General features: G+C 41.2%; 1 protein-coding gene across 2 annotated transcripts in view; it reads left to right on the top strand.

The window, feature by feature from the left end:
• LOC126162069 (nucleoprotein TPR-like) overlaps nt 1-16,086 on the top strand; it is a 280,494-nt gene that overhangs the window by 146,323 nt on the left and 118,085 nt on the right. For both annotated transcript variants that reach the window (XM_049918330.1, XM_049918331.1), the window contains exons 20-22: nt 5,311-5,454; nt 9,267-9,491; nt 15,154-15,358. In XM_049918330.1, coding sequence (XP_049774287.1) covers nt 5,311-5,454; nt 9,267-9,491; nt 15,154-15,358 — 574 coding nt within the window. The remainder of the gene's footprint in view (nt 1-5,310; nt 5,455-9,266; nt 9,492-15,153; nt 15,359-16,086) is intronic.

Below are 16,086 nucleotides of genomic sequence, written 5' to 3' on the forward strand. Positions count from 1 at the left end.
CCAGTCTTCCCTGTCTGATCAGGGTGTCATTGCCATCCATCGTGTAATGAAAAAGGTAGATTCTTCGCTGGTGCCCACCCACACTCTTTTTCTCACCTTTGATATAGTGGTGCTTCCGTCCAAGATAGACCAGGCTATGAAATTATCACACTCCAGCCACACATTCTGAACTTGATGCACTGCTACCAGTATCATCATTTCGACTGCACTAGAATGTCTCATCAGTACCCAGCCAAATCTATAACCTGCAGTAGGGATGCGCACAAGGGCGATTGTCCGCCTCCTCCCCGCTGTGTCAACTGCAGTGGCAGCCATGCTGCCGTGTCTCGAGATTTTCCCATGTATCTTGATGAGTGGGGTGTCCAAGAGATCTGGGTAAAGCAAAAAGTGCCTTACCCAGTCACTCACAAATTATTGGCTAGTCACAAACACTGCGTTCTCTCATCTGGCACCTATAGTTCTGTTCTTGTTACCCCTCGCTCCATGAAGGACATGGCCACGCAGACATGTGACCTCCAATTCAGCTCTTAGGTTGTGAATTCGCTCAGTGTCAAGGTAGCATTGCCATCCCCCATCCAGCTGTGCAACAAGCCACCAGACTCTCGCCTCGAGGGGTGAAGCTACCAGCTACACAACCAGTAGGCCAGAAAGGACAGGAGGAGTACTCCCGTGAAGACTTCCTCTGTCCCTCCAGCCAAACAACACCAGAGTCTTCCTCTAGCCAGAAAGGCTTGAAGAAGTCCACCAAAGGCAAATAGTCTTCTCCATCGCCGACTCGAAGATCCTCTTCGACGGTGTTGTCACGTGATATCTTAGCCGGACCAGCCTCTGTGTCGCTGGTGCACACCACCAGCTGGTTTTCAATGTTGGACTCCACAGATCGACCGCACAAGCAAGCCGATGCTTCTGTGGATCCCATGGAGCAGGACCCTCCTGCTTCTGTGCCCTGTAGTAGTGACTCTTCACTGGCTCTCACTTGGCAGCTCCTGAGGTGACACCCCTACGTCTCTTCATCATGACTGTCCTCCAATGGAACGTTTGTGGCCTTCGGTTCCACAAAGAGGATTTACAGCTGCTTTTAGCATCGCAGTATCCCCTTGTACTCTGCCTTCAGGAAACAAAATTGCACCGTCACAAATGCTGTGAGCTTTCACATTTCTTATTGATTCGTTTTTACTCTCCCCCCTGAGATCAGCATTCTATCTCATGGGGGCGTCATTCTGCTCATACGGGATGACATTCGTAGTCAACTCATCTCCCTGACTACCCATCTTCAAGCTGTTGCAGTTCGCCTTTCCCCATCTGTACCATTTACGTCCCATCATTTGATGTCACAAGGGCAGACGTCCTTCAGCTTATTGGGCAGCTACCTCCCCCATTTTTGCTACTTGGTGATTTTAATGCACATCATCCTCTTTGGCATTCTTCCAGGACCTTTCAGAGAGATGCCCTTTTGACTGACCTTCTTAACAAACTTAACCAATTCTGCCATAACTCTGGAGCACCCACTTTCCTTTCCGACCGACTCCTTGCACACCTGTTCCCATTTGGACCTATCTTTCTGCACTGCCCAGCTTGCCCATCATCTTGAGTGGTCCATTAGTTTTGACACCTACTCAAGCTACCATTTCCCGTGTGCTTTCTGTTTGTTGACTCCTGTCCCATTGTCATGCTCGCCCAAATGACAGCTTACTAAGGCTGACTGGCAACTTTACTCCTCCCTGGTGACCTTCGAAGAAAAAGATTTGCCCAGTTGTGATGACCAGGTGGAATATCTCACAAACGTTATCCTTACTGCTGCAGAACGTTCCATTCCTCGCACTTCCTCTTTACCACGTTGTGTCCCAGTCCCTTGGTGGACTGAGGCATGCCGTGACACAGTTCACACACGGAGACTTGCTCTCCCGAGTTTTTAACTGCCATCCTATGATGGCAAACTGCATTCATTATAAACAGATGCGTGCAAAGTGTCATCATGTTCTTTGGGATAGCAAAAGAGCTAGGTGGATTTCATTCACTAGTTCTTTTAACAGTTCCAGCCCTTCCTCTGTCATATGGGCCAACCTCCAATGGCTTTCTGGGACCAAGATCGGTTTCCTAATTTCCGGCCTGACAGTAACTAAGATGTCATTGTTGACCCTATTGCTATCTCCATCACCTTGGGCTGCCATTTTGCGGAAGTTTCGATCACTTCCCACTATCACCATGGCTTCCTCCATCAGAAGCAAATGGAGGAGACTGGGCGATACCTTTCTCTTTTCCGAATCGTGAGTGCTACAATGCCGCCTTTAGTATGAGGAGGCTAGATCATGCTCTCAGTTCGTACCGACCCCCACCCCAGCGCCAGACGCCATCCACATTCAGATGTTACAGCACCTTTCTCTTGCGGGCAAGCACTTTCTGCTTAACATGTACAACTGCATCTGGGCAGAGGGCACATTTACCGGACACTGGCATGAAGCCACGGTCATACCCATATCTAAGCCTGGTAAGGACAAAAACCTTCCTTCCAGCTACCGCCCCACTTCTCTTACCAGCTGCGTTTGCAAGGAGGAACGTATGATTCATGCCTGGCTGGTATGGTGGCTTGAGTCTCGCAATTTACTGATGAATGCACAGTGTGGATTTTGAGGACGGCTTTCTGCAGTTGACCATCTCGTTACTCTGTCCACCCATGTCATGAATGGTTTTCTGCAGAAATCCCAGACTGTGGCTGTATTTTTTGATTTGGAGAAGGCCTGCGACACTTGCTGGAGAACTGGGATCCTCTGTACTCATTACACATGGGGCTTTGGTGGCCACCTGCCCTGTTTCCTTTAGGCGTTTTTAGAAGACCGAGTTTTCAAGGTGTGTTTGGGTTCTGCCTTGTCGGACACCTTTATCCAGGAAAATGGTGTGTCTCAGGTTTCTGTCCTGAGTGTCGTCCTCTTTGCTATCGCCATTAACCCCATAATGGCCTGTTTACAAATACCTGGGTGTAACATTTTGTAGGGATATGAAATGGAATTATCACATAGGCTCAGTTGTGGGCAAGGCAGGGGTAGACTTCGGTTTATTGGTAGAATACTGTGGAAGTGCATTCAGTCTACAAAGGAGATTGCTTACAAATCACTTATGTGACCCATTCTGGAAAACTGCTCAAGTGTGTTGGACCTGTACCAACTAGGACTAACAGGGGATATTGAACATATACAGAGAAGAGCAGTGCGAATGATTTTTCAACCAAGCTCCTGTGTAGTGTCTTTTGTCAGTCTAGCAGAATTTGGGTGGGCATTATCGTGGTGGAGTGTCACTTCATTCAGTATTTCTGGTTGTTGTTCTTAGATAACATGTGCAAGACATTTCAGTTGTTGACAATAAATGTCGGCAGTGATGGTTACACCTCGAGGCAGCAGTTCATAGAACACCCACCATCGCTGTTCCAACAGATGATTAATATTATATTTTGTGGATGCAGGCAGGTATTTGTATATCTTTTGTGGATGCATGCAGGTCTTTGTGCGAGGAGTTGCTGCTTTGTTTGGAATCAACCATTCCTTTCTTCTGCTTATGTTAGCATAAAGACACCATTTCTCATCACTAGTAATGATTCAGGATAGGAATGGTTGGTCATGTTCACGAGCCAGTTGATGACCAGCAAGCGGAGATGCACTTATGGCAACCACTGATTTTGGCTTAGACCCATACACCCAATGTTTGAACCTTCTCCACTGTATGCAAATGTCGCACCAGTTCATCACATTTGCCACTTGTTGAGTAAATTGTCACGGATCATTGTGGCTTAATGCATTCAATCAATCTTCTTCAAACACCAAAGGTCTTCTGAACGTGGAGAGTATTGACATCAAATCATTGATCATTGTGGCTTAATGCATTCAATCAATCTTCTTCAAACACCAAAGGTCTTCTGAACGTGGAGAGTATTGACATCAAAACAATCCTCCTTAAAACAGGAAAACAAAATTCAAACAGGAGAATGTTGGAAATGTTATGATTTTTCCACTTGGCACTCCATTTTGTAGCCTCCACAGCTCCCCACCATATCACCAGATGGCAAAATGACAAAATTTTAACCCAAATAGCAACAGTGAACAACAAATAAAAAAGACAACAGATAAATAAACCTATAGCAACTGGAATACAGACATACAGAACAAAAAGTTACGAATTTTTGCACCATCCTTGTGTGTGTGTGTGTGTGTGTGTGTGTGTGTGTGTGTGTGTGTGTGTGTTTTACCCCCATCTTCCTTTTCATTTTTAAATTTGTTATATTTTTATCCTTACTTAGTGTTATTCAACAGTATTACAAAAAGAGTAGATAGCTACTTAATAGAAAGATATGTTGATTTACAGACAGGCATAATGAAATTGCTGTTCCACATTTGAGCTTTTGGCCAGAGCCTTCCTCAGAAAGGAAAACACTCGCACATTCACACAGACAGGCCCACATGACCACTCTCTCTGGCTGGTCCGGCCAGAATGCCAATATTATTAATCTTTTTCATCTTGTGTGTACCTTCTTCTCAATCTATTCTGTACTTTGAAGCTGACCAAGTACTTGTGATGCACTAACTTTAACCCCCTTGTGACACCCTTTACTCCATGTTTGGTTGCCTTCTCCTGGTTACCTCATAGCTTAGGTTGTGAATGACTTGCATATACTCTCTCCCTCCTCTCTCCTCCATGATGAAGGAACAAGTTTACAAAAGTTAGATTTTATTTATTGTCAATGGTTTTGTGCACCTGTTGGCTCTACTAAGCGAACATACGTGTGTCTTCGTATACTGTTCATAACAAATAGTGTGTGCTTCTTTTGGATACCATCTGTCCAGAGACCTAGTATTTATAGTATTTAGGAGCTACATCCCTTCAAAGAAGAATTTCCCCAATACCACAGGACAATATTAATTAAAACATTCTTTTCACAGACATCACTGCATGACAAAGAAGATAAATCAAAGCCAACCTCTGTCTGAACTGTACACGAGTGTATCACTACTCGCTAACTCTCCCAGCCACTGTGTTATCAGGTGCCAATATTGTGATACGGGCGCCCTCACCAGAGAATTTGGTATCACCATCAAACCACCTTACGAAGATTTATGTAGCGTACCAGATCTCTTAACTAACTTAAATGTTTGTCAATTTTACTATTTTCAGGAAGTTCGTTTATTGGGATAATAGGGATTTTATTAAAGCATTATTACATGTTGGTGTTCACAATAAATTTGAAGCATTTTTATATTTGACAGAATTCACACTATTGTAGTGTGATTGTGCATCAGTTAACAAGAATTTGTGTGTTTTCAGGTGGAAGAAATTGCACGACTCACTCGGGAACTTGGAGAAACAAAAAGTCTTTCCAATAAACGAAATGAAGAACTTGCCAGGATCACCGAAGATCTTGGTGCAAGAGAGGCAATGCTCTCTGACCTTCGCAATAAAGAAATGCAGGTAAGATATTCTCTATGGTAATGTTCAACATTTTTATCTTATTTTGCTTAAGAGTGATTAAGGAATTTAATATTGAAAAACTCGTTGTCAGTATGTATAAAACAGAAGGAACAAATCTTAGGCTGGATTGTGCTGAAGTAAATAAAAAATGGCAGAGTGAGTTTTGTTAGCCGTAGGTATTTCTTTGACAATTAATGTTCTTGACTCATCTGTAACATAAAAATTAGTTGCAATGTGGGCATATTAGCCAACTTTCTCAGTCATCTTAATGAACTTCTCCAGTTGAAACTTCAAACATTTTTACGAAGGACAGAATGCCAAATCACTTGTATAATGGCCACATCCCTTGAATTTTTATGTGAATTATTTCCATACCTTATATTGCACCAAATGCTAGTTGTCAACAGAACTGGTTTTCTGATCAAGTTCCAACAATGTTTTGGCTGTAGAACTTTATTTTTCATAGTACCTACGGTATGGGTCCATGCTTATGCTGTATTAACATGAGCTCTGAAAACAGTACTTTTCAAACAATGCTGAAAGGCAGCTCTTAACTCCAGGGAAAATTTGAGCTCAACATACACATGAATAAGATGGAAAAATAATTTTTTTTACTAATTTCATTACTGAGGCGAGAAAAAATACTACATACATAGCTATGTTCCAGCAAGAAGTTACGACGACAGCAGAGTTAAATTAAGCAAAAGGTAATTGAGTTAGTGTATAGTTTGAAATTATGCTGGTCACAGTTCTGTGTAGTCGGAAAGTCCACATACTCAAGATATTTTCATTGCATTCATAGCAGGGTGTTCAATGAGATGATGCCAGACAGCTCCCTGGGACAAAGTCATTAATTAATAACGACTTGGAGAGATAGTAACTCAAAGGTTCAAGTGTGTGTGGTGTCAACGTTAGACACTGTGCTAGAGGTTGCAATAATCGATAGTGGTCCAGCACTTGCAACCTCTCTGGGCTCGATGGCACTTGCAGTGCTGCCATATGGCACGGACAGAGACTTGCAGATTGCACCGGTCGAGTCATCTACAGGTCCTGAGCGAAGACAGATTAGAATAGCCTTCAGCTCGCTAGGTTTGCAGCCTCTAGTTCGCGCATGTATTACACATGTAATACCAGAATTGTGTTATCTTGCTTTTTGTATAATCTACTTAATGTTTGTTAATGAGTCATTTGTATTCAAGAAAGATACTTGTTATGAGTTATGTTCCTGGAGTGCAGTAGCACGACAAAGTTAAGAAAAAGTTATTTACTAAAGTATTCCAGTACTAATTATTATAGAATGTTCCAGATTCCCTACAACCACCCCACTTGTGCTAGCCTCTGCCATCCCACTGCAAATCCCAGGGTACTGATCGAAAAGCATCCTGCATTTGTGTGAGGTCATGACATGCTGCTATTGACCTTCACATCTGTGTGTCTTATCTCATCAGTGATACTCTGGCTGAAAATGACTTAAAAGTTCGTGGCACCCTCCACCGGTAATGCTGGAATTTAGTATGATGTTGGCCAACTCATAGCCTTCATGACAGCTTCCACTCTTGCAGGCATACATTCAATCAGGTGCCGGTAGGTTTCTTGGGGAATGGCAGCCCATTCTCCACAGAGTGCTGCGCTGAGGAGAGGTATCGATGTCGGTCAGTGAGGCCTGGTGCAAAGTCGGCGTTCCAAAACATCCCAAAGGTGTTCTATAGGATTCAGGTCAGGACTCTGTGCAGACCAGTCCATTACAGGGATGTTACTGTTGTGTAACCACTCCGTCACAGGCTGTGCATTATGAACAGGTGCTCGATTGTGTTGAAAGATGCAGTCACCATCCTCAAATTGCTCTTCAACAGTGGGAAGCAAGAAGGTGCTTAAAAAATTTGTGTAGGCCTGTGCTATGATAGTGCTAAGCAAAACAACAAGGGGTGCAAGCCCCCTCCATGAAAAACACAACCACAACATAACACCACTGCCTCCGAATTTTACTGTTGGCACTACACATGCTGGCAGATGGTGTTCACCGGACATTTACCATACCCACACCCTGTCATCGGATCACCACATTGTGTACCGTGATTAGTCACTCCACACAACATTTTTCCACTGTTCAATCATTCAATGTTTATGCTCCTTACACCAAGCGAGGCACCGTTTGGCATTAACTGGCGTGGTGTGTGGCTTATGAGCAGCCGCTCGGCTATGAAATCCCAAGTTACTCACCTCCCTCCTAACTGTCATAGTATTTGCAGTGGATCCTGATGCAGTATAGAATTCCTGTGTGATGGTCTGGATAGATGTCTGCCTATTACACATTATGACCCTCTTCAACTGTCAGTGGTCTCTGTCAGTCAACAGACGAAGTCAGCCTGTACACCTTTGTGCTGTACGTGTCCCTTCACATTTCCACTTCACTTCACTATCACATTGGACACAGTGTACATAGGGATGTTTAGGATAGTGGAAATCTCATGTACAGACATATGACACAAGTGACACCCAATCACCTGACCACATTCGAAGTCCGTGAGTTCCCATTCTGCTCTCTCACGATGTCTGATGACTAGTGAGGTCGCTGATATGGAGTACCTGGCAGTAGGTGGCAGCACACTGCACCTAATATGAAAAGTGTATGCTTTTTGGGGGTGTCCAGATACTTTTGATCACACAGTGGTAAAAAACATGGTAGGATACATCAATAAAATTCTGAGAACTATCCCTATAGTATTAAAATCAGTTGATAAAAAAATCCTTCCATCGAGGCTTTAAAGCTGCAAGGGTCATTTTACAAGATGGTGGAGGTCACTTCTGACATGAGGTGCAGCAAACAACATCCATCTTTACTTCAGAGACTGTTGCTCATCTTATCCTTACATCATAGATTTTATGAGCTGAAGCTCAGTAATTCTGGGTGAGGCCCTCACAACAGCTGCTGGGTGGAACTTCTGCAATGACAGCGTCAGCTGCAATGGGAGTCTTGTACCTTCTTCGTTGGATTGTGCCAGTGACCTCTGCAGACTGCCACTTCTGTCCCATATTACGCAGTGACAACCTTCTGCCTCTGTCTACCTTCTCCGTGCTTCTGTTACAGGGTATCCAATCTCATGTCTCTTCCACCACCTTGCTGCATCCACCAAGAAATGCCCTTCACTCTGCTTTGTTAGGTTAATATTTTAAACTGTTGCACACATCAATCCTCTATAGTAAAGTGGTCCCTGTCCCTTATTTTCCATAAAAGTTGCTCTTTTTTATTTTCAAATAACATTTAGCAGTCTTATTTATCAATAAATGTAATAGTATAAGAATTAATGTAGTGTAAGAAAAAGACTGTTGAGATTTACTCTCAGATTTTCTGCTAGTAACAAGCTTCTTGTCTGATGTTAGTGACACTTGTCGAACTGTTTCTTTGTGTGCTGTGCAAAAGACTGGGCTGTATCCTACTTTGTATCCTTCAACAATGTTGCACAGTATTTGCAACTTTTGGGGAAAAATTTTAGTATTCAGCAGATATGTTAACTACTATCAGGGTTTCAACCCTTCAAATGTTTATTCTTCTGAAATCTTTGAATCTGACATGCGAGCATAAATTACCATTTGATGAGGCTATTGCCACTCTTGGAAATGTTGTGGGCTTACACGATGGTTACCTGGCAGAGCAACCGTTAAAATTGAAATATAATTTAAATAAGTTCATTGTATGAAGCTGACAATGTATTGAATTGAAAATGAAGTAACTCTCTTCCAAAAGTAACTGGTCTTTTCTAACCTTTCAAATTCTGCTTACAGATGTAATCAGTTTATAATAATTTCTTTAGGTTCGCAAGATTGCAAAGAAATACAAGACTCAGTTTGAAGAGCTGAGCAAAACTATGGAAGAACAGAAGCAGAAATGGGATGATGAAAGGAAAAAAGCTGCATCTGAGCCTCTTCCACCAGAGACACAAGAACTTTATCGCACAGAAGGACGCAGAGAAATGGAACAGCTCATGTTAGAAGCTGAAACGAGACACACAGATGCAATTAAGGAACTGAATGATAAGGTAGGGGCCAGATGTAACATAGAATAATCAGTTCAGTATTTGTGTTTATGAAGTATTACTTAAGCTCAAAACTAGACTGCAGCTCGTGGTATAGTGACTAGCATTGCTGCCTCTGGATCATGGGGTCCAGGATTCAGTTCCCAGCCGGGTTGGGGATTTTCTCTGCCTGGGGACTGGGTGTTCATGTTGTCCTCATCATTTCGTCGTCGTTATCATCATCATCATCATCATCATCATCATCATCATCATCATCATCATTTGTGTAACGGGGTGGCAACAGGAAGGGCATCCGGTCACCGCTTAAATTAACTGTTGTGGCGTAGCAAGACAGCCACGCCACTCGGAAGTAGCTGACAGGCACGCGTTTCATTCACGCAAGCTTGCTTAGGTCTGAAACAGGATACGTAATGAATGCTATAAAGAAAAGTACGTAGCTGCTGGAATACTTAACTTTAATCCATCATTTGTATACAGCATTCTTGATGATACAAGTGAGACTCTCTCTAGAAATGGTTAATGGCGCCTTGCTAGGTCGTAGCCATGGACTTAGCTGAAGGCTATTCTAACTGTCTCTCGGCAAATGAGAGAAAGGCTTCGTCAGTGTAGTCGCTAGCAAAGTCGTCGTACAACTGGGCGAGTGCTAGTACGTCTCTCTAGACCTGCCGTGTGGTGGCGCTCGGTCTGCAATTACTGACAGTGGCGACACGCGGGTCCGACATGTACTAATGGACCGCGGTCGATTTAAAGCTACCACCTAGCAAGTGTGGTGTCTGGCGGTGACACCACATTAACCATGCCAAATTTGCCTATAACCATGCCGACCCTGCAAAACAGTTGACAAAGGCACAAGAAAAAGAAGAAATACTTGAGTTCAAAACTAAAATGCCATCTTTCTTTGTGCAGTTTTAGAAAACCTCCTTGGCTACTTCCTATGTATAGTTACCTGATTTCATGAAGTTATGCATACTAGTTTTCTTCATTGTTTATCATTCAGTCAGTCGTCTTTCTTAGTTGTTTAGTATAAAGATGACCATATCTATTGCATTTATGAAAAGACATTTGTGCCCCCACCCACCAATTCTTTCCCTCCCTCTTATGTTTAGAGAGAACATTCTTCCTGTGAGAACACCTATGGTGACACACATTAGATGAAGTAATTGTAAGCTAGCAATAAAAAACTTGCAGCAAGTGACAGCTACATCTACATATACAAGATTACTCTGCAGTTCACAATCACGTTGCCGGCAGAGGCACCTTCAAACTGTTTCTCTCCCATTCCTCTCCAGAACAGCATGTGGGAAAAACAAACACTTAAATCTTGCTGTGCGAGCTCTGATTTCTCGTATTTTATTTTGATGGTCATTTGTCCCTCTGTAGATGGGTGCCAACAAATTATTTTCACACTCTGAGGAGAAAGTTTGTGATGGAAATTTCATAAGAAGACCCACCTCAATGAAAAAGCCGTAATTTCAGTTATTACCAACCCAATTCACATATCATATCCATGGTGTGTTCTCCACTATTTCGCGATAGTACAAAATGAGCTGCCATTCTTTGAAACTGGAAAACTTTAAAGTCATAGAAAGGTCAGGCTAAATGTATGATAATAGATATGGAAGGACTACGAAGAAGATAATATGATATAACAATGACTCCGAATGCATAATAAAGGGAAAGACAACTGGAATGGAAAATGAAATTTTTTGTAAGGGGGATGGGGGATAAACACAAAAAATTAAATTTGGAAGAGAAGACAGCTAGGAGAGTGGTAAGTGGATAGCCTTTTTATTCAAAGCAAAATAGCAGAAATAGAGGAGAGGAAGAAAAAGAGAAAGTGGTAAAGTTGATGTCCAAAGAGTTGTGTTTTCTAAGTTTAGATAAAGGAAATGGTAAGAACATCTTACAAAGACAATTCTTGCTTTCAAATTTCTGAAATGCAGGTAATAATGCAAGTCACATGCATTGTGTAGAAGTGTATTGTGCATTACATGTGTGTGGCCATTTCCTGGGAACAGTATTTAAATCAGAATATCACATTTTTCTTTTACTACCTATTCTACAGTACTTGAAATGAACATCAGCTTTGTGAAAACTAGAGGTCTGTAGCTTTAAAACCGTGTATTTTCAAAGTTGTAAGACTGATTTTATTGAATTATAGGAAAATCAATTACAAAGTTGTGTAGAATGTTACAGCTGCATAATTAATTTTAAAGGGAACTTTACAGCTTCATCATTTATAGGGACATAGTAAGTAGTTAAAAATATTTTCATGTACCTTTCCAGATTTTTATGGTATTTTTTGAAATATATATACCTGGGAAGTGGGAAAAGTGAGAAGGCAAAACTTTTAAGGAGTTATGGATTTCATTAACTAATTTTACATTTGAAAATTATAAAGTTTGTTTTTAAATGAACACACTGCCATTTGACTGTATTGTTGTTTATTTAATTACAACCCAGGTTTCAGCCTTTTATCCCATTCTCAAGTGATTTAGCTTATATGTAAATTGCATAAAAGGCCAGAATTGGGTCATAATTAATTAAACAAACAATAATACAGTCAAATGGGGGAGGGGTGGTGGTGTTCATTTAAATGTTATTGTATGACTGTTTATAATGTTTGTCATTGCAGTCTCCTGTAAAACATTTATCATTTTTAGTTATTATTACAGTCATACTTCAAGTGTCAAAGATAACTACAGTAGGATTCAGAATTTCAAACACAGAGCAATTTCTGGAATTTAAGTATATTACTGTTCATCACACAAGTTCTATTATATTTACAAGACTGACATATCACCATTGTTTAATGACAACAGATCTTCCCTCAAGAAAAGTTTTTCCAGCCTCTGAATCACATTTTCACTTCCCATGACCAAATAAGTAAGTAGTACCCTAGACTGGAATGCCATTATCCCACACCTTATTCTCAAACATTGTCTGCACTTCAGAATCTTCAATTGAGGTGCCAACTGAACAGTAAATACAAGATTGAGTGAATGGCCATTTTTTGTAATAATCGAAGTAGTTGTTTCCATCACATAGGAGCTTAAACTCATAAAATTTTATCACTAAACTGGTTCCCGCTGTGAAAACTGCTTACAGCCAGAACCATACTTCAAGAACTGCCATGTTTGTGGTCTGCATTAACTGTAGACTTCTGAAGGTAGGTCAAGTGCACAAACTTCATTTCTGTCATTTGAAGTAAATCTGTGTTACAGACAGAATTGGTTTCTGCTATAGTGAAGTTGTCCTCTCCTCACAGTCTCCAGAAGATTTTCATACTGCTTTTATGGATATTACAGGAATTGTAGTTGTCCTAATGATGATGTACCATTGAATATGACATCACGTTTCATAAATTAGGAATCAAACTGACGACTTTCCATAACCATAAATTATAGTAAAAGAATAAAATTTCAGCTTACTGGTGATGCATCAATTCTGGAATCAGCGAAAGCACTTCAGAGTTATGGTGTCCAATGGATCACATCCACTACTGCTTTCATAACTACTGGAACTGAGGTGTGAAGAGAAGTAATCAATGTAAACTATCTCAATATTGCCTGGCATGTCAGCACCACTTCTAAAAGAGTTACAAATCTGCAAAATTAACTTCTCCATTACTCGAAAATCATGGGCATCAAAACACATTTGTAAATGTAAATTGAGACATGTTACGGTTTTGTTTGTGAGAATAGCATGCTTTAAAGAACTTTTTGAAGACATTCACCCACCCTGTAAACTCTGTGATTGCTTCCAGCATTTAGATGAAGCAGAATATAAAAATAGATTTGTTTTTTAACAACAATATAATAAAAAGGTAGATTGCTATTCACCATATAGATAAAATGTTGAGTTTCAGACAGGCACAATGAAAAGGCAGTTACACGCTTAGCTTTCGCCGAAAGCCTTCATCAGGAAAGGAAACATACACACACACACACACACACACACACACACACACACACACACACACACACACACACACAAAAGCAAGCAGCAAGCACATTGCGCACACACACACATGACTGCTATCTCCAGGGACTTGGACTGGAAAGGAGCTGTCACGTAGAACAGAAGCAGCAATCAGTTGAATCACATCATCAGGGCTTTGACTACCTACATTCATGCCCTAAAATTATGGACATCCTATGCAAAATCCCTCCCACCACTCTTCAGGTGCTATCCACTTAACCTCCACAACATCCTAGTCCATCTGTATGTCACACCCAACTTACCCTGTACCACAGGGATCACATCCCTGTGCAAGACCTACCCAATCCCCCACCCAGCATTTCCTATTCCAGTCCTGCCACAGGCTTACCCTACCTCATCAGAGGCTGGGCCACCTGTAAAAGCAGCCATGTCATGTACCAGCTCTGCTGCAGTTATTGGAAGCTTTTTGTATTGGTATGACTACTAACCAGCTGTCCACGAGGATGAACAGTCACCACCAAACTGTGTCCAAGAGCAAAGTAGACCACCTTGTGGCACATCATGTAGCTGAATGATTTAAATTGGCACTTCACAACCCTTGGTCGCCTGTGTTTTCCTCACCATCAGCTTTTATGACTGCGCAGATGAGCTCTGTCCTTACAACAAATTGTCTGCTCCTGAAATTATCCTGGCCCCAGCCTATGGTAACCTACTGACTTCACACCCTCTACCCAACAGTTTCTGTACATTACCTCCTGCCTGTTCTCATCCCATCACCTTCTTTGTGTGCCGCCCCCAGCCAAAGCACAAGACTGTTTTCCCTTTCCTGCTCCTCTCCTTTTTCATCCTCCTCCCCCTTTCCTTACAGCCTCCTGAAGCTGTGGGCAATGTAGTCTCTTACATGCTCTGCCAGACAGCACTCTTTTCTCCCGCCACCTATAACCTGCTATCCCTTCTCCTTCCCATCCCCTCCAGGTTGCTGCTTCCGGGCTACGTGACAGTTGCATTGCAGTTGAGCTGCCAGAGACGGTGACCCTGTGTGCGTGAGGTGTGCATGCTTGTGTGAATGAATGACTTTGTCTGTGTTTTCTTTCCTAACAAAGCGTTTTTAATTCACAGTGTGATATTCACTGGACCTTTGAAATCTTGCTGAGTGACTTAATGAATGGTTCCTTCAAAAATGTCAAATATAGACTATCAGTTGTCCTCTCATTTTCACTGAATAAAAGACATTGCTGAAGGGGGCATGCAAGTGATCACAGGGGAGTGGATTGTTCGGGGGGGATTGTGGTTCCACAAAATGTTGTGGAAATTGCGAGAACGGCGGGATACTACTTGAGGTAGTGCTGGTGAACTGGCACTCATTTCAGGACCTGATTTAAGAAAATCATTTCTTAGTACAGCAGAAGCTGTACATTGCTTATAACAGTAAAGTTTACTTCAGCATTTAACTGAAATAAACTTTAGATGCATTCCAGACCAGGATACTATTGAACTGTGAGGTACCATTTTTTTCTGGTGATTAACCATTTTATGGGGTTGCTAGTGTAGCTTGATGAAACACGTGTATGAACCCATGTCGGTGATATCATTGACATGTAACTTGAATTTATTACAGATGAGATCAACATTTTTTAAAAATGTCTGAAAGTAAACATGACTTCATTTCAGGTAATAAGCTTTTCAAAATTCATAACTCCCTAATATAACCCACATGTTACAGGTAACAAGCTCTCATGATGAAGCAGAAAACCTGCGTAAAGAAAATGAAAGTCTCAAGATGAATGCAGTTGAAAAGGATGAAAGAGCACGAGTCCTACTGAAAAATTTGAAACAAAGAATAGTGCAGCTGACAGGAGAGAAGAGTGCTTTAACAAATCAGCTGAAAGAAGCCCAGGAAAGGGTAGGAGCTGTGGAGCAGATAAAAGGTACAAGAATGTTGAAGTAATAAAGTAGTTGAAAGATTTGAATAAAATAGAAATTGCAAATAACAATATCACTATATATTAATACTTGAGTTTCAGTTGTTCTGTCATAGAAAGGAGCAAAAAAATAATTATGAATTTCATGCATTATGGATAACATTAGGAAAATAGTGATAAATGACTGCCTCATTTTTTTAGTTTTTTCTATGCTGTATTGTCATGCATGTTATAGTGCTTATTGGCAAGATATATTATGTAGTGCTGTCACTGATAGTGATTTTTTTTCTTCTTTACATATTAATTTCTAGAGTGTTTGTGTATTAGAAGGACTTTGTGGATTCTCACCATTGTTTGGCTGTAGAGTTCATTATTTTCGATGTCAACATTATTCCTCTTAAAGTCCGAGTCATTTTAAGATATTTAATGAATTATGATGTGCTTATGATAGTTATTCAAGACAACAGAATTAAGTTCACTAACTGCTATGTGGAATTGTAGTGATAGTCTACATAAAGCTTGTATTACACGATGCAGATAAGGGGTACACCTTGGCAACAGTGCCACAACTGCACAACTGAAACTGCAGACTGGTTAATGTCACCCAATTACATGATACAAGCAAGCAGAACGCAAGTGGTAATGTCTTATTTCTTGTAAAGCTATTAATTCAAATTAAAAAAAATTTTGAGAGCTCAAAGTTCCTGTTTATTAAGTAATTGTTGTTCCCTGTC

The sequence above is a fragment of the Schistocerca cancellata genome, chromosome 2 (assembly GCF_023864275.1).
Source record: "Schistocerca cancellata isolate TAMUIC-IGC-003103 chromosome 2, iqSchCanc2.1, whole genome shotgun sequence".
NCBI lineage: Eukaryota > Metazoa > Arthropoda > Insecta > Orthoptera > Acrididae > Schistocerca > Schistocerca cancellata.